The 25,133-nt window shown below is 43.1% G+C and overlaps 1 protein-coding gene across 2 annotated transcripts in view; it reads left to right on the forward strand.

Annotated features, from left to right (window-relative positions):
- The first annotated feature begins 401 nt into the window (after positions 1 to 401).
- Positions 402 to 25,133, forward strand: part of slco5a1 (solute carrier organic anion transporter family member 5A1) — a 42,397-nt gene continuing 17,665 nt past the window's right edge. Inside the window, exons 1-5 of one of the 2 annotated variants that reach the window (XM_073488804.1) lie at positions 402 to 431; positions 734 to 841; positions 1,329 to 2,727; positions 23,136 to 23,268; positions 23,549 to 23,766. In XM_073488804.1, the coding sequence (XP_073344905.1) occupies positions 1,767 to 2,727; positions 23,136 to 23,268; positions 23,549 to 23,766 (1,312 nt within the window). In that variant the 5' untranslated portion in view covers positions 402 to 431; positions 734 to 841; positions 1,329 to 1,766. Of the gene's footprint in view, positions 842 to 1,328; positions 2,728 to 23,135; positions 23,269 to 23,548; positions 23,767 to 25,133 lie in introns of both variants that reach the window. The other variant, XM_073488803.1, reaches the window with a different exon arrangement.

A 25,133-nucleotide genomic window follows, 5' to 3' on the forward strand; every position in this document is an offset into this window, starting at 1 on the left:
ACAATTTATTGCGTCAGAGAGACTTGCCAGCCACTGAGCCCATTGTCTATAGGAGCCTGTGACCAGTCAATCAATGCTGGGTCAGCAAGGGTCTCAGCTGTCCACATGACGTAGTGTACCAAACAAGCCAACATATGGAGCCGTGAAGCATGCTGGTACTTGAAGTCCTTGAGTTGGTGTATTCTAAATCAGCTGCGTGAAAATATGAATGTATTAATATTCACAGAAATATTCACCGTTGCTTGTGTCTCCGATATCCGCTGTTACTTATTTCAGTTGTATGTGTAGTCAGATAGGGACGTGAACGCGCGTCAGAGTCGGGGAAGAAACTACAAATCCCAAACGTGGCCGATTCACCCCCGAGATTTGCTGCGTTGAAGTTGCCTTCGTCGTGTTGTGTTTCACCTCGGAGCTTGAAAGTTTTAAAGAAGGTTTGTCGCACGTTTGTGTGGTTGGTGAAAAATACCAACCAAGAAGACCAAGACACTTTTATCGGGGATTGTTTTAACAGTTTAGAGCTCAAATAGCAAAGAGCTGCTTCGCGTTATGGGCATAAAATGAGTTTGTGCAGGGTAACTTTTATTGATGAGTACATTTATAGATCAAAATCTGTCGTGTAATCATCAGTTATATAACTTATTTAGTCTTATTAATCAAAATGTGTCACATTTAGCGCCTTTTTCCCACTTTATTGTCGCTCCTAACGGTACAATGTGCGATTTCCGACGGTCAGTGAAGGAAGCACTTGCCCACCAGCAGCAGCAGCCATCCGCATCAAACAGATTTCATTCAGTGAGTGGCCGCTCCGTGGAGAACAACAGGCTACCTCCCTCTGTCCTGTGTGAGTATTACAGCCCTTTCCCTACAAGTTGTGTCACATTATATTTGTCGCCGTTTCGCTCGAGGCCGACACTTATTGTTTGGTTAATTTCAGAAACGTCTCGTGTTGAATATGAGGTTTTATTTCTTTTCAAAGTCATGACTGAGACGTTTGTGGGCAGCGTGGTCTTTTGTTCTCTAGGAATATTTCTCGTTTTGACAAAGGGCTGTTATTTAGCCTTACCACGCTGCGACAGTTTGACACCGATGCGACTGTTTGCTCTTTTTTTTTTTTTTTTTTTTCTTTTTTGTGTGATATTTTTTTTGTGTTAAGCATTTTAGCCATACGAAGTGAGCAGTTTTAATCAAGGGTGGGCATATTTCCATATTGCCACAAGTGATAACGGTTATTTTTCAAGGTATTTACGTGGCTATTTGGAAGTAGCAACCGTTTTTTTATGGTAGCTAATGTTTATAATTTCCTGTTTTCATCTTCTTCTTTTTTTCAGGATGCTGCACAGCTATGGGACAAAGGAAACAAAAAAAGCCCTTATGAATCAAGGATGCTTTCTAACAAAGAGCCATAAAATCAATATCAACGTGGGATCCTTAATTTGGATAACATTGTAAAAAAGCAGCACCTTTTGTTAATGGTTACATGTTTTATTTGAAATCTTATTATCTATTTATTGTAAACAACTCAAGTGTTAAGTTAAAGAAGGTGATGTTCTTCTGTATTCATTCATGATACCACTATCATCACTAGTGGCTTGTAGGTGGAGTTTGCCACTATGTGGAATAAAACATGCACATAACTAGAGGGGTTCAGTCCGCCCCGGTCCCACTGACAGGGCAGAGTCTTCTCTTCAGCTCCCCTGTGTCCTCATGTGGCACCAGCTACTGACTGACTGACCTGAGCCGTCGGAAGCTACATCTCCAGCTGTGCCATGACTTCATCGGACAATGAGGAAACAGGGAGCGACCTGTCTGAGTCTCTGGAGATCCGTGAGCTCCAGGACCAGTACATGGATTCAGAAAACTGCTTCAAGTCCAAAAGCCTACCCATCCTGAATGGACCCTGTCGGCAGGAACGAAAGGCTGCGGAGAGTCCGCTGGTCAAAACCACCCACACCTGTGTGGCAGTGCAGGAGAGCAGCGAGCTCCAACCTAAAACCCCAGACTCCAGCCAGGCAGAGTCCCCCTCCTCCAGGACAGACTTCTCCCCCTCCGCCTCCAGCATGGTGGGGCTCAGCAGCTCTTTACCTGTGGATGGCCACAGGGCCGCTGGCTCTGGGGGTAAAAAACTCGGTTTCTCTCTCACCCGCCTTATCCGCATCCCAGCCAGGAAGTATGTGCGGGTCATCCTTAGGGACTCCCGCTGCTTCCTGTTCTGCATGTGCTACCTGACCTTCATTCAGTCCCTGATGGTTTCAGGCTACCTGAGCAGCGTCATCACCACCATCGAGAAGCGTTACAGCCTGCGCAGCTCTGAGTCCGGCCTGCTGGTCAGCTGCTTCGACATCGGCAGCTTGCTGGTGGTGGTCTTCATCTCCTACTTTGGCGGCAGAGGTCAGAGGCCACGCTGGCTGGCTGTGGGTGGTGTGGTCATCGCCATAGGGGCAGCGTTGTTTTCCCTGCCGCACTTCATCTCACCACCCTACCAGATCCAGGAGATGAACTCATCTACGGGCCGCGAAGGCCTCTGTCAGAGCGGCAACAGCAGCGGGCGTGACCTGCTTGATGTGGCGTCGTGCCCTCGTGACCAGGAGGGCAACGAACACAACCTGTATGTGACTCTGTTCATCTGTGCCCAGATACTGGTGGGCATGGGCTCGACACCGATCTACACCCTGGGGCCCACCTACCTGGATGACAATGTGAAGAAAGAAAATGCATCGCTCTACCTGGGTAAGACAATTTGGAAGCACTGTAATGCATTTTTTTCCCTTGCCTGTGATTGACATTTAGAGAAAGTGAAGAAATTGTATTGCAGTTAGGCGGTTTTACACAGAAACATTTTTTAGACTTGAGTAGTTCCACTATTCTTGCTCCGCAGCTCTGATGTGTGACTGCGTTAGTGGTCTCTAACACAATCAGTCTCAAGTATCCCTGCTGATTTCATTTCCACTATAAATGGATTAGATGTTTGCATTGTGATAGGTCTAAAAGACAGTCATGCACTGGTCTGGCTTTGCTGATGTTTACCAGGAAGGGCATGTACATGTACCCGCTGAGTTCAACAATGCACTCATATCCCCCCTGCCCTCTGTCCTTTTTGATTTAATCTCCCCGGCATGCAACCTCTGCACCACACTGAGGTAAATACAGAGACTGCAAAGTCAACCTTGGAGCACATGAGAGGAGTGTGGGATGAGAAGCAGAACTGGGTTGCTTATGATTAATGGTCCCATACTGTCTGCGCTTGTATATGTGTGTGTGTGTGTGTGTGTGTGCACAGAAGGTGAGCAGCAGTAAAGCAACATTTTCTCATGTGAAGCCAGAAAAGACGCGTTTCTGTTGTGTCTGTTTTATTCCAAATCATTGGTACGTTTCTGCGCAGGTATCCTAATCGTCTGGTATGCTGAGGCTTTTCTGGCCTTAATGGTTTTACCTTGTACATACATACCACATTCTCTACATAGTTCATAAAGGAGTGCATGATTGCAGAGGTAATCCTCCCGTCTATCTGCGCCCCGTAGTTGGGTTATTGGGACATGGGGCACCCCTCAATCTGCTGCAGGGTCTTACACAGATGGTCACGCCCCACTGACTTTAGTGTCGGGCTGCATCTCGGGCTGTGTGATATGACAAAAATCTCAACCCAACAATGCAACAGAAGCAGCCCCTCTTTTTGATACAAGATCCTCATTTTTTCTTGGCTGTGTAGAATTACCCCATTCTGTCACGTTCACTCTCCTTCATGTTTGTTTGTGTTGTCTTCATACAAATTACCTGCTTGCATCCATGCTGTGCAGCAGAACACAAAGCATTCCCCAAATGACCACCAATGACCTCTATAATGAGTGGAGCCCGACTTATATATTTGTCGGCCGATATTGTCCTCATATATATTGGTATTGGCATATATGTTGACCGTTATGCGATACGAGAACTTTTGTCCAGAAAGATGCTTGGGTAGTTTATAATTATGAAATTCCCAGTGAAGTTTCAGCCACAATAATCCAGTATCAACCGGGCTCTAGTAAAGAGTGCGATTTGCGACACAATGAAATAAAAGATAGATCATAATTATGAAAGTCGTCACAGGGCTCCAAGGTGTGACTGTTTTGATGATAATTTTGATTTCGGTGTTGACAAATTGCCATCACAGGTACATGGAGCCCAGTTTGATGTCATTAATTTGCTTGTTTTGTCCAACTAACAGACCAAGACCTGTAAATTGTTCATTCGGCAATAAAATAACCATCATGAATGTTTCATTTCCACTTGATAAATATCTTGAACGATTAATCCATTTGATTTGACTTTTCAGTTGATCCGCTAACTGATTAATTGACTGTCTGTGTATATTCATGCACTCTGCTGGATGACAAACAGCATGTAGATGGTTGCACAGCATTAGCCACAGTGTGCTGACACCAGCCCTTGATCAAAACATTACACAGCCTATGGAGCACATTCACTGTTGAGTCCTTTTGCTGCCTGCTCCGCTGCCCTGGAGACCCAGTATTGATCAGATCCCTGCGTCACAGGGAGCCAATGCAGCAGAGCTGTTGGAAAAACAAGGGGAAAACAACCTCAAACACAGACTTGCTGTGCCCTCACCTTGGCAAAGCACTCCAGAGTGAATGCATCAGGGCTCGAAAGGCTCATTGAGCCATCACAGTCAAGAAGACATCATCCTCGTACAGATATCCATCAAAAGCAGCACTTGCTCCGGTGACCTTGATGGCTATTTTCAGAGGGATAATCTGTTTCGTTCCAGCGAAGCATTGTTTGGGAAAACAAGAGACATGTTCTGACATGTCAGAGCAGGGGAGATAAAGGGGAAAACGTCCTTGATTTGAATTTCAGATACCTAAAATAACCATGGTAACTGGGCTTCAGTTTTATTGTCTGGGTATGTTTTTATCTGTGACATTCTTGGAGCTATGTTGTTGGTATTTTTGGTACGTGATTCAGCTACAGGTGAAGGAGTTCAGGTAGTGCTGGCTTGAGTAGGATCCACCCTCAGACATTGAAATTCTTTGTTTCACCTTAGAAAAACATTGTTGGACACGTATAAGAATTGAATTGAAATGTTCTTTTTCTGACCTCTACCCATCCCCCTCTCTCCCTGCAATAGATCACTACTATAAACCTGCTCACCCTCAAAGCCTTTTCCGTGCCTTCCCAACTTCATTTTGTGGAGATGTAGGCTACCCATATCTGGAGGAGGAGGCTTCCCCCACACTCACCTCGAGGTGTTTCTTTTTCCCCAAACCCATTAAAGTAAACCCCATCTCAATTTACACTGGCTCAGAGGGGAGGAGTTGCTCGCTTTTGTAGGACAATGCGGTTTACACTGAGGGGTACTTCTGGTGCCCTTGGAGGGAGAGAAAGAGTGAGTGTGTGTGTCTTTTTTCAGTATGTTATCTTTGTGTATGCATGCATACACAGTAGGGCATTCCCACTGACCTGTCACCCCATTTCCCAGCTCTGGCCCCACGTCACTATGGTAATATAACGGGCATGGCATCTGAACTTTTACTCTACTTTCTGAGGAAATGGAGAAATTAGGGTACACCTAATTTGGCTTTGTGGCTCTCTCTTTTTAGGATTGTCTTGTTTTATTATACCACCCTAGAGACGTGGCAGCTCTGGTGTTGAACTAGCCACCATGTGCACAATTTACATTTCTACCTCATTCCTCAGTTCTTTCTCTCTTTCTGCACCAACAGATTTACAGCACACCATTCTTGGTGTCACTATGGTGAACGTTTGTCTGCACCCTTCTTTGAGAAGCTACTCCATCTTGTGTGAAGGTGGCTCGTTGCATTAGATGAGGTTTCTGTTCCTGAGTTGAGTAGTAAAGGTTCAACTGGAAGCAAACCTATTTGAAGCACTGCCCAGCTTTTGTTCTTCTTTTGTTGTCTCTGCTGTTTCTGAATGTCTCCAATCTGTCACCATCTCCATCTGATTTGGCAACATAATGACCCACACATCTAAATGATCAATAATCTAGATTCTCCTCATTGAATTGTTGATCCAATTCCAGCTCTGGACAGTGGCTGTGACCTCCCCTTATGACTGAGAGGGGGCGGGTTTTTTCTTTCCCTCGCTGATGGCCTCTGTGATTTACAAGCTAATGATGCTGAGAAGCGGTTATTGATGTGGGACGAATGGAGAGGTCAGCTCTGATTAGATTGCTGCTTGCGTGTCCACATTATCTTCTAGAGGATGCACAAAAATATGACTTAAAAACATAATTTATTAAAAGTAAAGTTGGAGACAGCAGACAAGCCAGTTTTCATAGCCTGGAAGGCCCAGGTCACAGCTGTTACGATCCTTTGTTTATGCACTGTTGTTTTTTAATAACCTTTTTATTGTCTAGACTTTGCAGCCTCTTTGCATGCAAATATGCATGCAGTCACCCTCTCTACATGCAGGATAAGGTTAATTGATTCCTCCTGGCCGGCAGTCGGCAGATGACTAGAGCTGCAATGATTACATTTTTAAAACAAAAAAGAGGTCAGAATTCTCTGAATCCGACTCCCCCCCCTGAATTCCCAGTCTCCTCTGATTGGTCAGCTCAAGCATGCCTGACCCAGCGCTACTAACAACAACAGAGCAGCTGTACTAAATCAATTCTCACGTGCCAAACTAGCCACTGGGCTTTAATTATGGAAATGTGTGACACGAGAATGCAGTGTGATGGCAATTAAGGGCAGGACTACTGACGAGGTGTTTTAGGAGCAGTGTTTTCTGTGGGAGAGAGGAGTTTCTGTTGGTGCGGACTTTTACCCTTTTAACTTTCAAGACCTTTTACGTGCACAAGAACCTATATAACACACTGAAGCAAAGGAAAAAAAATGAAAAGGCATAATAGGTCTCTATTAATCGAGAAAATAATCTTTAGCTGCAACCTTGCAGCTCATTCTGAAACTAACACAGCGAATTGATGTGTGTTAATGGTGCTCGTGTATTATTAATGTTTTGTTAGAAAAACCAAGGGCATCTGACGCAGCACCGGTCTGACACAGTGGGACTGTAGAGGCTTGTTTATTTACTAAAGAGGAGGGGGAGGAAAAGAGGTGGTGCCCAGTTTAGGAAGAGGGGCGCTCACATAAGCACAAGGGGTGTGTTCTTTGCTCTCTCTGACAAATTTAGAAAGTACAGTTGGTCTCAGTCTCTCTGCTGAGGTGTCTTTGGAGTATATATATATGTGTGTCCCTACCAGGTTAGAGAGGCAAAAATGGTTAGTTTACAGTCATACCTTGCTGTTTATATTTTATCTGACGCTGAGGATTATCAGTCCTGGCCCTGCCACGTCCCTTTCTGTGCACACTCAGTCAATTTCGTTAAACTGTATGTCCTGTTCTGCTCAGCAGCCAAAGCAAATGCAGATTGTGCACACGCAGAAGCAAAAACAAGTCCCCAGAGCCGCTGTCTGCCCCTCCAGGCCAGGACAGATCACATTTCAAGATTGGGTATGGTTCACGTTTGGCCCCATCAGAGGCTGGCACACATATAGAAAGAAGCCTGGTCCTGTTTCATCACTGTCCCCTTGGCTTATTCTCAAGGCGGTTTTAAATATCTCTGCCCCCCTCTCCCTCCACCCAGGCCTGTTGGACACACAGGCCCTCAGGGTTACTCAGCAGCAGGCGACCTTTTTTAGCTACAGACTGCTGGGCTGCCAGCTCCCACTACTACAAGTACTACGACGACTCCCCTGTGAACCGCCGACCCCTCTGGGGCTGGTCCAGTGCCACTGATGACTCTGTCCATGCTTCAGAAACTTTTTCCACCGACCTGCCCTCCTCACAGACAACTCTACCTTTAATCAGTCCCGAAGAGTAGGAGTGATGGTGTAAGGCAGAGAACGAGAGTGTGGGAGTCCGTTTGTTTCCAGGCAGGTGTCCACAACAACTGTTCTGTGATCATCGCTCAACCTCATTGGCCGATGACTTCTGGCCATTTTTCAGCATCGTGGCCGGGTTGTTTTGACAGTGTGGGAAGGTTCCTGGGGAAATGCCACAAGAGTTTGTTTGTGATAGCAGGAACACTGAGAAACCTTTTGTCTTCAGCTATGCGGGAAATAAATGGACATTTTTTCTTTGTTCTCGCTGGCTCTTTGGTCCACGCTGTTCCTCCAAATCCTCCTTGAACCCTGACTCTTGTTGGCTCGGGTTAGAATTGAAGAATGTCCCGAAATAGCTTTGAAGTGGTTTAATTGTCACTGCTCAGAAACGCTGCAAGAGAATGTTACTTCCTGTGTGTTTTGTGACATTCACATGTTAGAAATCAGCTTGGAAAATAGAAGAGAATTCGCATTTTCAGACATGGCCAGATGTTATATCATGACTGCAGATGCTTCCCTCCCACCCACAAAGCCGCAAATCCTAATTACTGAACTTGTTTGGGTGATTGAATGATTACCTGAACAGCGTCTGTTAATTTGGACAAATTGGAGTGCCTCATTCACAAATTAATCCGATTCACATCTAACTAATGACACGTCTTTATGTGACATCTGTACTTTCAAATAGTGCTGTCACATCTGATTTTGTGCTTAAAGTGTTTTATGGCAAGTAACAAAAAAAATAAGAGTCCACTTTACTTCAGAGGTCTTTCGCCTTTTTATATCTGCTGCCTGAAAGCACTCAAAAACCTGCAGCCTCTCTGTGTGTATTCTCTGATTAAGCTAATCAGCGTTGTGAGGAGAAACATGTCCTTCCTTTGCCTGTTGTGTCCAGTCAGGAAATGAGTTGTTGTCAGTGATTACCAGATGTTTATCAGTTGCCAGGGGTACTGTATGTACTGTGATGGCTATCGGCACACAGGGTACTATTGCTATCAAGCTCTGGATTCCCAAGAAGACAGAAACACTGTCTGAGTTGCTTTGGGAGATGCAATTTTTGACCTGCGTCAACTCTCTCTCTATCAAATAGTTACATATACCGAACAGAGACAGCCTGTACCTTCATGTCAATCTGAGTTACATTCCCTTCTCTCCCTCTTGTGCATTTCATCTGCTCGGCTCAGTCCATCCTCCAACTTTATTCTGCCTCAAGGGTGTTTTCGGGAGTATTTTGCCACAGAGCTAAAAAAAAAGAAAATCTTCCTCCATTCTCGTGATATGCCCTCAAAGCGGCAAACTGGCTATTGTTCTCCTTGACCCTGTGCTGGCAAGATGGAGAACGTAGGAGCGAGGGCTGCTGGAGGGGAGAAGTGTTAATGGCATTTACATAAGTGTAAGAACATGTGGAGCACAAAGGAGGATAATGTCAACAAATATTGTTCTACATATGGACGTCCAACAGATTTTCTTGCCAGAGCAACATTGGTGAAAGTGTGAAAGCATTTCTTTTTTGGGAAAATGTGTGTAGTCTATTGACATTTTTACACACTGGCTGTCCTTGTGAGACTGCCTTTTTTTTCTTAAATGGGCATTTGTCCCCTTCAGACCTTGCCCAAGTGTTAAGCCTCCTGGAGGGAAAGGGGCCCAGTCTGAGCGAGATGAACGGCACTAAACGTCCTCTGACTTCACCCTGTGGGATCGCTGCTACACACACTGACACACACAGACATAAAGATGTACTGAAAAATACTGCACTAAGACTAGAAATGTAGGCTGACAGGCGTAGGGAGCGGGACAAATTACTCAATGCACATTCATCTGTCTGTCGTAGCGGCTCTGCCAGCCTCCTTTTATGCCACTAAATGTAGCATTAAGCTGGTTTTGCATTATGTAACGCAGGCCAATGGGCTAACATGTAAACGTGATACCACTCATTGGAGAGATGGCGTTTTGACAAGAGTGTTAAACAGGAACTTTGCAGAACCAGCTTTGTATCCCTACAATTTTGGTAGTAAACACAAATGAATAATGTAAAACTTCTCTCAATTTTGTCTGCACCCAGAGCCCTCCACTACCGGGTTTTTTTGTACTGGTTCCACATTTTGTAAGTGTGCATCCGCAGACACCCTGGTCACTTTTCAACGACCTGAGAATGAGACTCTAAAATCAACTATCTTTCTTTAGAATCGATTTAATCGAAATTTAAAAAATGTAAAGTATAAAATGCTAAAATGGGTTGCCAAATATACTTGGGTGGCCATCAATATACCTTGGTGCAGCACCCAAATAAACTATATGTGTGGCAAACACTGATGACCAAGATTCTTGATTCTTTTAAATACGAACCACGATCCTGTTCATTGTCTGTTTTTTGACTAAAATGTTCCCAGAAACATATTTTAGTCTGCCGTTTGGATGTAATATGATATTGTTTGTTACTAGCTGGTTGCTTTACTGTTTCCTGTTTCAAAACAGACTCTGACACATAACCAAGCACCACCCAACTCGCAGTACGTCACCCATCAGCAGGAGTGTTTGTTGGTCTGCTGCGGTGCAGTGCATTCTGGTTGTTGTAGGTTGTAGGTCTAAGTTTTGAGCAAAAGGGAATACCACAGCCCTTTTTCTGTTTTCTATGGTTATCTAGCACCAATCTCAAAAATATTTGTCTTTCTACTGCATAGACAGCCAAGTCTCTCAATCCCAGCTGTGAAATACTTCTTTAACTGAGTTTGCTCATTGTTGTGTGATGTTTTGGAGAAAAATACCATCTAACAGTTCAATAAAGGTAGGATTCTTTTTTATAATAATTTCCCAAATCCTCTGCTCTTATTCAAATGTCTTTCCAGGCTTTTGTTCCGAGAGCTGTGTATTTTACATTTTAGGGGGCCTAGTTGTTGTTAGGGCTGTTAATGGTAAGAGAGCAGCTGTTGAGAGCTGGCAGCGTGCTTGCACAGGGGGGTGGTTGTGCGCATATATATCTGTGTGAGTGTGTGTGCACCTGCATTTGGGGGTTGGTGAGGTTTGGGGCTTTGGGGGTTGTTGGGAGTGAGCACAAGTGTTTGCCAGAGGCGGGGTTTTGTATTGCAGATTGTATGCTTGGTTTTCCTGCAAGCATGGCAGTGGTGCTTGAACATATGCGCCTGTGTGACGAGTTGCAGAGAAGTCTGACCCGTCAACGTCAAGACTGGCTTCATACACTCCTGTCACAGTGTGTAGGAGGCTCTTCTGCCGCGGTTCTTTTCTTACCTGCGTTGACACATAACTGTGAATGAAAGCAGCTATGTCACTCAGTATGCTGCATGTCCTCATGAACAGTAATCACTGTTGCCAAGGAAATGGAGTTAACACAGGACACAAGTTTGCAAAAACCACACTTGCAGACATGAAGTGCAGCGGTAAATTTGATTAAGAATATGCGTTGTTATCCTGGTTAATCTCAGATGTCTGATGTTTTCTTGAAGGTGATGCATGAGCTCATGTAGACTAATTAAAACGGTGCTTTTGTGTGTGAACGTCCACCATGTTTTCGAGCTTTGTAATCGGCATTCTTTCTTGTTTATTTTCCTCTTGAGCAGTAGCTGGTGCAGGAATTGGATGAGGATGTACTAATGAATTGGTCAAATTCTTTGGCGCAAGACGAAGATGAGGGGGGGGGCACTGCTTTAGCACCACAGACCACATTTGCTGTGCCACATCTTTCAATAAGAGTGGCTGAAAAGCTGCAGGTGCAAGCTTGTGGCAAACTAACTCCTAAGCCCCCTATACTCACTACTATAATGCGGTTATACCCCCAGACCAGATGCCCCATTCATGGCTGCTCATCAGCTAAGAGATAATCTGTGTCCCTCTCAAAAGCTGGAACATTAACTATGCGTAGACAAACAGACAGAGTGGTAACAGACTTGGTGTGTTTGATGCTGCATTTGGGAACACTCCACTAGTGTGTGTGTTTTGGCAAGAGGGAATGAGAGGAATTAATGTAAGGATCTTCTCAGATTGGATGGATGGCATAATAACTGCATATCTTTGTCAACTGATGGAGGTAGAGGCTCAGTCCTCCTCTCCACAATGGCTCGTACTGAAAATGCTGTAAACTCACAGCATCTTCACCTCGAAAGAAACAATTATTATCATTGTTGATTATTTCTTTGATTAATTGATTAGTTGTTTGGTTTATAAAATGTTGATAAGACGTCTTGTTCAGTCATAACCACATTTAAGAAGCTGGAATTAGAGACTTTTGACTTTTTTTTTTAATTAAAGAATTCCTCAAACCAATTAATACATTTTCAAAATAGCTGGTGGTTACGAGTTGTTGATAATAATAGTTGATAACCAATTGATTCATCGTTTCGGCTCTACCAAAGAGGCCTTTATAAACCTTAACTATGCCCCTGATCTCACATATCTGATGACTAATCCTCACCTGGAATAGCGACTTGTTGACATAACAGCTCGGCCAGAAAGTGTGGAAAAAATAATATGCTCAACAGCGGAGTCTCTGTCCCTGTCTGTGCGTCATGTTTTGTACATTTGAAAGGTACATACAGACCCGAACTTGTCTAAAGAGGAGCTTTCAATGCCAGAAAATGCTTGAAACTGATAATTATAATCATCCATTATACACAAAAATTGGTATTTGCTCAAATTAAGTACAAGAAATTAGAGTAAAAGTCATAAAAAAGCTGGATCAGGAGGAAAACCACAAAAGATGATAGGTGAGACAAATAAGTGGAGAGCAGAAGGATTCACTAAATGTGTCGGTGAGTGAGAACCTTCTGAGTAATATCTAAAAGTGAAGTTATATGAAAAAGAAAGGAATGATCCCATTTCTCTCCAGCTGTGCCTTTTGAATGACATCCCATCACTAAGCCAGTTAGAGAGAACTATGTTGGTTTGATTGGGTTGTCACAAGAGGAGATTGTAAGGAAGAAATAGTGAAAAAGATTTCCAACTGTCTAATAAATAAGCCTTTATAACACCGGAGTAGATGACGGGAACTTTTCTCCTCCTTTCCAACACACTCTTGACTGACGATAAAACAGGATTGTTTGTGCACAGCTTTCACAATCATAAAACAAAAATACCGTTTGTGGCTGCAGGTGAGAACAGAATTTAATATGACGGTAACATCAAAAGTGAATCATCACTCACTCATATCAACAGTCTTCAGCAGTTCTTGTTTATAAAACAACAACAGCGAACAGTGATGTTTGCCACAGGCTTTATCAGGTTTGCCTTCAAATAGACTTCCAGTGAGAACGATAAATGAGCCTTGGAGAAGTTTACAGCCACATCAGTCAGAGAGGGGTGCCTTCAGTCTCTAGTATAACTGGATCATTTGGAGTTGGGGCAAAAAATTAGCAGCCATACATCACATTTAAAATACTAGTTGCAACAATTAGTCAATCAATCACTTGGTGAAATACTGGTTTTAGCCATTTTTCTAGCAAAAATGCCAAACATTTGCTGGTTCCATCCTTAAATGTAAGAATTTGCTGCTATTCTTTGTCAGTTATGATAGTAATTGAACAGTCTTTAGGTTTTGCACTGTTGGGTGGACAAAAGAAGCAATTTGAAGAGGTCACTGTGGGCTCTGGGAAATTGTAATAAGCATTTTTCACAATCTTTGACACTTTATAGACTAAACTATTAATCTATTCATTGTGAAAGTAATGGCTGGATTGATCAATAATTAAAATAATTGTTAGTTGCAACCAAGCGTAATCAATCAGTATCAATCAGAATACAAATATATGCAAAAACAGCAATTGGGACACTTAAGTCGTCAACAAAATCACTGTTTCATTCAATAAAAATCACAATAGTTTTCAAAAAGGAACCTCCACTTGATCAAATTTGATCCCAAAAGCGTCCTCTCGACTCGGACTTAAAATCTTTTGTCTCAAATGCAGTGTTTGTCCATGTGACAGTGATGGATTTAGGGGCCCAGTCACGTGTTCTGGTGCAGCACAGAGGAATGAGCAGCTGACCTGCTGTGCATCGTTGGCTGGGTTCTCCTTCCATCATCTTGCTCCCAGTTCATTTTTACCACTTTGCCATTTAGAGTTCTTTGCATTCAGCCGTTCTCTACTTCCCCAGCCCCTTCGGCCTCTTAAAAGGATGCTGGTAGACCTCGTCAGCATCAGATCTGTGGTCTTTTGCTGTCCATGCAGGTCCAGAAGCCTTAGGCCAGCAATCACAATCAGCAGATTTGGAAACAGAGTTAGGATCCGTGACCACTCTGATGTGCACAGAAGTTGCACTGCAGAAGATGTGCACTTTTGTCCATCAGGAACGCCTTGCATGCTAGAAACTTGAGTTGTAACCACTGAAGGTCACTGCTGCCATGACTTTTCTTTTTATGCATGCACATTGTTATGCTGTTCAGCTTTTATGTCTTATATCAGTTAGTGAGGAAACACATGGTCATGGCTGTCTGTCTGACTGTTGTACTGTAGCCTCCCTCCTGCAGCTGAGGAGCAGCTAGAAATAGAGATAAACCCCTCCATTCACTTTCCTCTCTTTTTCTAAATATTTGATTTAGCAAAGTGAGCTTGGGGGGACCCTGCACAGAAAGTATAGCGGCTTGCATGATGAAAATGTTATTATTACTGGTTATTGTTTGGGCTTTTCCTGCACTATAGCAAGATTTGGGCGTTACGATCCCGCAGCGAGAAGCAAAAGAGGATCTAATTTCTGATCAGTGGAGCGTGTACAGTAGATTTATGAATTGGATCTTCACCTGGCCTTATTGTGTGTATCAGCGCTGTCCTGCATCTGGATGAGAGAGGTCATAAAGTCATAGTTCACTGTACAGAGGAACACTGTAGCAAGGGGGAAGGGATTGGAAAGTCAGACGTAAGATGCTGATCAAGTTCTTCGCGCCCCTTGTAACCAGTCGTGTCTTTGCTTTAAAGGGCTTATAACAGTAATGCCTCGAGGTAAAGTGGTACAAAGACCTGATGGGTGGCTTGAAAGTTGATTTCCAAGTAAGACAGGCTTTGATGTTGCAGCTCATATGGTTCTCAGAGTCACGTCTGGCTGTAAAGTCTTGGTCTGTACCAGACTGTGCTGACTGCACACCGGGATCAAAGTGCTTTACTGTACTTGATCCATTAAAATATTCTACAAGGCGTGATCTGTACTTCATACTTGTCTCGGCCTTTTACCACCCACTGTTCTGCCTGTGGGACACCCGTACTGTACAGAACCTTCTTGGACTGCTTGTGCTATTAAATGTTGGATGAATATAAACATGTCAGATATTTATGTGTAGATAAGAGTCTTACCTTTCCAGCCACTGTGGACATTATAATAAAGAATGTCCTTTCAATAAAATATCCAGTAGCATGCAGTTAAAACCTTAAATGTTGTGTTTTCCTACTTTATAAAGCAAACTGGTTGTCCAACAGTGAAGTAAATGCTTGAAAATCTTATGTCCAAGTCATCACAGGGGCTTGATAAATTATAAATGATGAAAAAATGTAGTCCATTTTCTTCATTTAGTGTTGTTTAAGGTTCAACCAAATGAATTTGGAGCATTCCAGAATAGAAAAGATAGTCTTTTGCAATGTGTCAATTGTATGCGCACCCAGGCATATTTATAGACCTGCTGAGGCTGTGCTCTGTTTGGGTGCCCAGACAGACTGGAAGCACTAGGCCAACTGGTGTGCCACCGCAAAGCAAAATCTGCATGTTATTATCACAGAGACTATATCTGCTGGCTTAACACATGGCAGAAAATGGCTTCTTGACCCGTTTCTACCAGACTGGAGCTGCACTGATTTTGTCTGGGTTTTCATCCGTCTGTGTCTATTTTTTGAACAATATGTGCTATTGTGGCTATTCAGATTTACTTCCCACATCCCACATTACCAATCCCACCCATCTAATCACTCATCTCTTTCCAACAGGCTACTAAAATGTGTTGGTGTATGTGTTTCTCTTTCAATGCCTGAATATAATTTTGAGTGAATATCTTGTATTCATATTGTACCTTTACCTTTCCCTGCCCTTCTGTTCTTTTCATGCCCCCTCACTTCCTCTGTCAGGATATCCATCGCCCTCCTTATTATTCTATAGGAAGCACTCATACGAGAATCAATCTAGACCTTTGTTCCATTATTCCCCTCATACTTAATGCAGGAACCTGCACTATCATGACGACAACTCTTCTCTTAAGGCTGTGAAGGACAATTTGCTCTTTTATGGTATGAGGATTAGCAACTTTTGCAGAGACATTTATCTCCCTATCTGTTGTCCACATCTGCTTTTATGCTGTCTGAAAATCTCATTCAGTTCATTAAATCCCTGCAGTCACCTGAAGGCACCAGGACAGATATGTTGATACATCTGCAGCTTCCAATTTGAGCAGGGCGCAGTGCCATTATGCACGGCCGTCTGCTGTGTTTACCTTCATTAAATCACATGCAAATGACACCAGGCTGCTACAAAATAGCCATGAACACACACACACTTCAACACACACGGCAGGGTGGTCAGTATTCTGTCTGTTTATGCGAGAGACATCAAATTACCGGGGCTTATTACTTCTGTGAGTCACAGCGTCCATTCCAAAAAATCATTTCAGCAGTTCATGTTTTATTATTGAAATGCAATACAGTAGAATTATAAATAAGATGCAAGTATATTAACTGCTCCACCAAACCTTTTCCTTAGTTTTTGTTTCTATGTGATTTTTCTGTTGAAAAACTCAAAGCCATCTCACCCTAACCCTTTAGATCATAATGCAATGTTAAAGAGATTTAGAGATTAAGAAAAACCATGCCTTTTACTTAACAACGATGCATTCTGGTTTATCATCCTCTAGATAGCTCATGCATGCTAATGTAGTTATTCCAACTGCCCTTACTCCCTGTGTGTCTGTATATGTATGTGTGAGAGGCCACAGTCGCCCTGTGCATGCCCTCTGGGTAAAACTGTAAGGTTAGGACTTGTAAGAAGACACTGCTATGTCAGCAAGTCGCCATGACAATGCCGTCGTTCCCCTATTTCATTGTCTTTTTCCTCCTCTTGTCTCTCTGCTGGGGAAGGTCACATGACTGAATTGATCCCTATAACACAGGGATACATAGAGTGCCGTCCCTCTCTTTTCGTTCTCTGCAGCCGCATAGATGATCTGTCACACAACCATCACCTGCAGCTCCACTTTCCGCAGAGCTTCAAGTATTGAGCTTGACTGTACATTTCAGAAGATCAGAATTCATGAGTGTGTGTGATGAAGTATCCTATAAAGTAGATGTTATTAAATAAAGCAGAATAGCACATTTAGTTTTTTCCTGTCGCACAGCAGGTGTGAAAATCAATTATTTTCCCAGGTCAGAGTGAATAGGTAATGTGCAATGCATAATGCTAAATAAATCAACACGACACAGTTCTTGAGTAATGCGTGGAAGACAATGTGATTGCATCCTTCACAGATTAGACAGCTCTGGTGTAGCGCACTGAATACAAATCCAAGGTCGCTGTGTTGCTGCCTGCCATCCATTCCCAGGCTTGTTTGGAGGCTGACTGAGCTTTTCAAGCTAATAGGCAGGTGGAGCGCTACATAATTCATTGAAACTAAGTTTCCAGCCAAAGAGCGGAGACGGATTACAGAGGCAGGCTCATACCTTAGCAGCCTTTATTGCAGGACAGTAACTGGGGAGAAACAAATCCCAAAGTAAATGAGACTTACTGCATATGGCCTGCATGTAAACATAAACAGACATCGGGTGCAGTTTAATTTCAACTTGTGTGGAGTTGCACATGATGATAATTCTTCTGTTGTGTGAATTTTAGCCTCAACCTTTTAACCCCACAGCATTGTGACAAGGCAACCAAAGTCCCGTCCTCTTATTTCGTCCACGTAATTAAATCAAATCGTTAATCTGTGGTAATGAGTTCGGCCACCGGGGAGCTGCTTCATTAGGGTGCGATGTGCTTTCTCATCAGGTCTGGTTGCTCTGCATTCGCCGTCCTTCCTTCTCCGCTGCTCTGGCTGTGTCTCAAGGGTGAGGGGTGAGGAGAACAGAAGGTCAGAGAGGTTGGAAGGGGGGGATGGTGGGGGACAGACACTGCAGACGCCATTTTATTGTTATGCCTGAAATTCCATGCACAGCCAAGGCAACTATGGAGGCAGCTGGGTGCAGTATATTTCAGAATTCCTTGCATTTCTCGCAGAAGTAGTAATCTTTGGCAGTTCCAAGTCGACACTTTTTGATTATATATGAACTATTTCAACCATGTCAGCCATTTCTTTTAACCAAAAAAACCCAGCTTTTTTCTGTTTTATATTCTTGTAAATTAGGGCTGTGCAATACAAACAAAATCTCATATCCCACTATAGGTCATTTCATATCCAAATAATGATACATGTTATATAGCAAATTGTCTGTAAATAAATAGATAATATAAAATGAACACATGAAAAGGCCATTTTCTTCCTGACGGCATCATCCAAATGATGCAAAACAATGCCATAGTGTGATGGGAGTGTGATTTGCGACACAACGAAATAAAGATAATACAGCATAATACGAAATGAGAGACGTTTTTCCTTCATCACATGATATATGTTGTCATATTGCACAGCCTTATTGTCAATTGAATAATTTGAGAGTTGGTCAGACATACAGTCTGAATTTGACAGTGGAAAATTTAGATGAGCTCTCCGTCATTTTTCTGGAAATCTAAAGAAGAAAAAGAAATATAACAGCAAATTAATCAGAAATAAGTCATTAGTTGCAGTCTTAGATGCTACAAAGGATGAGCAAAATAACAGAAACAATCTATAAGGTACAACACAACCGCTCTGCTGTGAAGATAAATTCACCAATTCAAAAGCAACATCAGCCACCTGGGCTTTAGCCTTACTGCAATCACACTTCTAATTCATGCCTCTCCCGCTCTTTGCTGCCATACTGCTCCGTCTGTTTTACCCTCATTCATTCTCTACAGGCTCTGAATGAGTCAGTGCCTCATGAATGCAGAGAGTCGAGGTGGGGGGGGGAGCAGAGCTCTTACAGAGTGTGGAGGAGGCAGAGTGGAGACAACAGAACAACGCTGGTCCCTGAAGGTTAGATGTGAGAGGGATGTTGCTGAGCAAGCTTTATCACTCGGTTACACAGCAGGATCAGTCGCCACAGACTGCAGCCCGGCTCCTTTCCCTCTGTTTCTTTATGTTCCATCACTCTCGCTGCCCCTCTCAGATGTTATTCTTCTCCTCCGCTTTCTCTCCGCGCAACTCTTAACTTTATCCATTTTCATTTCTTTCTATAGCCCACTATATTGTCTTTCTCTTCCCGGATTATTGTTGAGTAAATCTCTCCTTCCTCTGCCTGACTTTGCTGTGTCCATCCATCACAAACATAAGAGCTGAAACATTAAATTGGGGTCGATGATTCACTATAAAACTCTCTTACCTTACACCTCCTTCACTCTTACCCGTCCCCTCTCACGTTTCCTTATGCATGCACTTGTATGTATTTAAGATGCAGGGAGAGTGTGACCTTGGTTGAGTTTAAGTTGTAATTGATGCTTTGGTGCTTCAAGATGAGTCCTTTCCAATGCTCACGTGTGTATTTATTTATTTTTTTCCCAGCCTTGTGCAGTATACATTTTCTCAGACCTCATTAAGAACTCGTTGCCGATATTGGATTCTGTCTGTAATATGTTAACTTGCATGCTCTCTGACTTCATCCTCAATTTGTATCTTCTCATGCGTGCCTAATGCATATAACAAAGTCAGCGCAATATTACAACCGTGTATTGAAAGTCAGGCTGGATGGTCACGTAGATGGTTTAGGTGCTGACTTTGTATAACATAAGAGTGAAAAGCCAATAACTGCAATGGAGACCTCCTAATCCATTACCTCCACACGTGTAGAAAGCAATATGAAGCTTATAATGCATTGTCCTTCACGTGCCGCTGGTAAAGGTCTATTGCGTAATTGAGTAAAGTGAGCCTGTGGCGCGCCGTGCGTTCTGCATTGGCATGCACCCCCAGCTCTCCACTGACATATGTCCCAGCAGCATGTGTGTTTGTGTGTGATGGAGCGCCGCTGCTGTGCCAGCATATTCCTCAATCCGATGGCTCTGCCCTAGCCGCCCTTCAGCCCAGCCGCAGCCCTTCCAATCCCTTCATCCCCAAACATCCCGGCTCGGTGCCAGGCGGGCAGGGTTAGGGCAACCAGTCAGGCACGGTTTACGACCCCCTCCGTCCTCCAATCGGGCAGAACGCTGTTAACGTGATGGATGGAGTGGCAAGCCAGGCACTTACACAATCACCCAAGGGGGATGAAATATGGCCGCCCCAGTCTGGGTGCCCGAGAACAGGGAGGCTGGAGATTGGAGGGCAACCAAAGGACCATACTTGGTGCTCAACCTTTTGGCTGGCGAGGGAACGGCTGGTTGCACCTAGTGTGTCTGGCTCAAGCCAGAGTGTGTTTAAACGATAGTGTGTTTATATTAGGAGCACAGGAGGGGTCAGCAGTCTGCAAGGTGAAGTGATGGGAATTATTCATCGATGGACCTTTTTTATAGGGCACTCCGTGGCAAAAATGGCAATCTTATGTAGTGTTTTAGTTACTGTATATTCAGGCTTGAAATTGGGGCTCCAGCTAAAACTACAATTATTTTTATTGTTGGTATATCTGTTTATTATTTACTGACAACCGTGGCCAGAGGAATTGTGATTTTGGGTTGTCTGTCCATCTGTCTGTCCCATTCTTGTGAACACGATATCTCAAAAACGCATTTAGGGAATCCTTCAAATTTCGTACAAATGTTCATTTGGACTCAAGAATAAACTGATTATCTGGTGGCCAAAGGTCAGAGGTCACTGTGACATCACAAAACACATTTTTGGCCATAACTTAAGAATTAATACAATGATCTATTTTTTGGTTTATAAAATGTCCGAAAATTGTTTCAGAAAAGGTTAATCATTGTTTCAAAAAAGCCCAGAATGATTCCATTAAATGTCTTGTTTTGTCCACAACCCAAACATAGTTTACCGCCATAGAGGTGTGAAGAAAACAGGAAATAATCACATTTAAGAAGCTGGAATCTTGAGAGAGAAATTTGACTTTCAAGTATCAAAGTAGTTGGCGATTACTTTAATAGTTGACAGCTAATCAATTAATTGTTGCAGCTCTAAATAAAATCCTGTTATTTTTAAAGCAAATCCAGTATTAACCAGCTCAAAACTACAGGATCATCTGTATATTTGTCAAGATTTTGCATTTGTAATATAATATTCAAGGGTCCAACTGGTCTGAAGCTCAATCAAGAGACAGACGACCAACCATTCAGACCTACCTTCATCTTTAAACTCAGTCGTCAAGCTCTAGTTGACGTTATAGCCAGCCTTTATAATGCAGACCATGTTCTGTGCTTTATGGGTGTCATATCTTTTCTTGCCGTGTTTCACAAAAGCATGATTCACTAGCTTGGGTTTTGTGAGACGTTTACAATTTCAAGATGGAGATAATAAGATAAGACTTCTTGCTGTCCTTGCCAACTATAATTAATATTTTATTGTCCCTGGGTGGTAATTTATCCAGTTACATTGTCTAACGGTTTGACTGCCGCAGTGAATTGACTCTCCGGCCAGCAGGATATGAGAAATGGCGCGGTGAAAGGAGTTAAAAAGATGAAATATGAGATGCACTGGGAAAGAGAGAAAGAGGCAGTGGAAAGAGGGATGGATGCTCGCTTTAGGTTTTTAGAGAAGAGAGAAGTGGTTCATGTCGGCTCATGTTAATTTTTTGGGAAAGAAACTGCCGCAGACCTTCAGGCCTCACACGCAACACACTTAGACATATTTTCTGTATTTTTGTGCATGTCTCTAACTATTTCTCTTCGGTCACACATTGTATATGTGCAGACACTTGCAGAAAAAAATGATCACCAGAGTTTTTGGAGCCAAGGGAATTGACCATTGTTGCTTTGCATTTTGTGCTTGTGTGTGTGTGTCTGCTTTAGGCTGATAAGAGGATTTGTTGAAGGGCCTTTTGTTCTTTAAGCAATATTTTCCTCTTATTCTCTTTTCCAATATTTTTTGTTTAATGGAGCCATGATTTAATAAAGTCTAGATAAGCATTTGGGCTTTGAGACATTGTTGGAACCACACTGTAGGAGTTAACATACATATTTGTGCTCTGTTAGTCACTTCCAGGTTTTAAAGGATGTCCAAAAGCACTCAAAGTGTTGGGATGGAAATATGAGGGCAGTAAAAAGATGCAAGCCTCTTGGGATGCGGGGATGCTATATGCAAATGTTGGCAGGGCAGATGAAACATTTGGGCGAAACAGACGTAGATGAGATGGTGTTTGAGCTTCCACTCTGGCAAAAACAAAACTTTGTCGATAGTGGACACGTGTGCATATGTGTTTGCATTTGTTATGCAATCTGGCAGGGAGAAGGTGTTCCTCTGGTCTCTGGGGAAAAATTAAACATTTGAGTGTTGTTCTTGACACACATAAACGCTCAATGCCGTTGGGGTTTAGCGCTGGCATCCAAGAAAGTGACATTTGAGAGACACAAATAGAGGAACAGAGTTTAGTTGTGGGTGAGAATTTTGTCATTCACAGAAACATTTTAATGTGCGCACACACACACACAACCATCATAAAGAGCTTATCCCTTCCCTCAGTCACACACAAACACACATGCGCACACTCTCACACCCTGGCGGCTAGCGGCAATGTTCCAGGTGTAATTATAGAAAGTTTTGCCCCCTGATTACAGCTGGTAAATGGCTTTGACTCACGTCTCCACTGGATGTCCGCAGGAGGTTTTTCCACTTGTCCAACTAAGGTTATCTAACTTTAATGAGTTTTTCCCTTCCTGCGGCAAAGTGACGGAGTGTGATTGGCTCACCTCAGTGACTGTCTGAGAGCCCCTGAGGGTTAATGTTTCACCCCCCCTCCCCACTTGCTCCAGCGTTGGAGAGCTGCAAGCGTGCCTTCAGGTCAGAGCTCTAGAGCTTTCAAGTTGGTTGTTAAAGATGCTGGAAAGCTGTGAGAAATGACCTCAGGGCTGGTGGAGAGTCCACTGATCTTAGTGCAGGTGTTGTGAATGAGGTGGACGGTGCATCAGGGGTAATGAACAGCTCCCACAGGTCTGGTCGCAGGTAACAGCCAGTCACTAAAAACATTAATGAAGATAGTACATAGGCTCTGAAACAGTGAGAGTTCATGCTCTTCAAAAACTTACAAATTATTTAGTGTCTGTTTCAAATTGATGTTGTGTATGTTTCTGATTGGTTGTGTCTGTGTTTTTCTTCCAGCCATTATGTATGTGATGGGAGCCCTGGGACCTGCAGCTGGCTACCTGCTGGGAGGCGTCCTCATCGGCTTCTATGTGGACCCTAAAACTGTCGTCAACATAGACCAGAGCGACCCTCGCTTTGTTGGCAACTGGTAAATATGCATGTGCATCTGGATGACTGCCCCGAGCCTTTACATGCGTTCCCTGGGTGATCGATTCTCAATTAGGGCTTCAACTAATGATATTTTCATCATCATTTAAAGGACTAAATGTCTTCCTCAAAACTACATAGTGCACCTTTAAACAATTAATCAGTTATCATAATAGTTGGCGATCAGTTTTCCTCTGTTCATTTGATTGTTTATGCAACTTATCGTTGCAGCTTTATTCTCAGTTGCCTTTAAGAAGCCTTCTGTTGTTTCTTCCTTTCAGGTGGAGCGGCTTTCTCTTGTGCGCTGTAGCCATGCTCCTGGTCATCTTCCCCATGTTTGCCTTCCCCAAAAAGCTGCCTCCACGCCACAAAAAGAGGAAGAAGAAAAAGATCAGCTCACCTGGCGATGTCTCCAGCGACGACGACGTGATGAAGGAGAAGTCCAGTAGCAAAGGCCAGAACGTCTCCTCCTCCATGGGCTTTGGAAAGGACATCAAAGGTGAGGAAGAGATAATATCAGCCCTCCTTTGACACCTCTGGTGTCCTCATGCGTCTTACATAAAGGAAGTGTGAGCTATTGATGTACAAATGGCCTATAATCCAATCAATGGCCAGGATTAGTCATCTTATCTAATAGTGAAAGCTCCGTTGAGATCTCCTGTAAAGATGTTATTGATTTGTGATGGAGGAGGTTCAGTCGACCAAGGAAGCAAGTAATTCACTGTAAACGCGTGCAGTTTTATTGAACATTAGGCTCTCTTTGCCCCAGTAAATGAAATGTAAACGTGGCTACAGGTCAGACATTATTGTCAGTTGAAGACTTCATGTTTAGTTTAGCACTCCTGATATTGTTTCCCCAAACCAACCAATCATGTGATCATATGAATAAACATACAGTAGTTAGATATGGTGCTTGTTAGACTGTTTGTTCATGTGCACCTTTGTGCTTTTGTTATGTCTTTTCTGAGCCAGATATACCAGGAATCTCCTGGTTTTCCCAGGGAGAGCCCCCTGGTTAAACTGAATTCTGCTCCAGTGTTCCCCAGTTTCCTCTTGTTGTCAGATATCTCCCTCTCTCTCTCTCTTAAATTAGCTCTCAGGGGAACTCAGTCACGTTTCCACACACAGGAACAGACAGACTCACAGCAGCGCAAAGCTGTAGCATTTATGTTTGTTCTCTCTCTTTATTACAATGAGGAGAACTCTAACATGTATTTAAATGAGTGCATATTCAGATCCATGCTTGTGTGCATTCCTCGAAACAGCCAAGGCGTGATTTAGTCTCGGAGAGCAGATAACACAAGCTTGAATGCATTACAGCTTCAGCTCAGCCCTGGTAGCTCTCCTGCTGTTTTACTTGTCCCAGCAGGATGTTTTGAGCTGTTGTGCAAACTACAGCCAATTTTGCAGACTCGGGCGCTTCAATGTTTGGATCTGTAATGTATTTTGGTGCTGTGTTTGTCCTTCTATCGAGGTGTGGGTGTGTCTATAGCACAAATTCAGCACTTTCTATGAAAAATATGCTGCACTGAATGCATTTTTTGTTGCCAATCTGAAGGGCAAAAAATAATGCACAACACTAAATATGTTGAATGATCCGTCTTCTTGAACAACCCCCTAATCAGCAAAACTTGAAGACTTTGAATGTACTTTATTAAAAAATAATAATATCTGCACTGTATTATTTCGTCACTGTGTTATTTCTGATTTGAAAGAGAACTGGTAAAAAACAAAGCCTACAAAGACATTTTATGGGGATATGATACAACAAATCATCCAATTAAAAATGCTCATGTGATTTTCATACAGCCATGGTGTTGTGCAACAGAATAATACATTCTAATCATGTAACTGATTTTTCTTTAC

Source organism: Pagrus major, chromosome 19, assembly GCF_040436345.1.
Source record: "Pagrus major chromosome 19, Pma_NU_1.0".
In the NCBI taxonomy this organism is placed as follows: domain Eukaryota; kingdom Metazoa; phylum Chordata; class Actinopteri; order Spariformes; family Sparidae; genus Pagrus; species Pagrus major.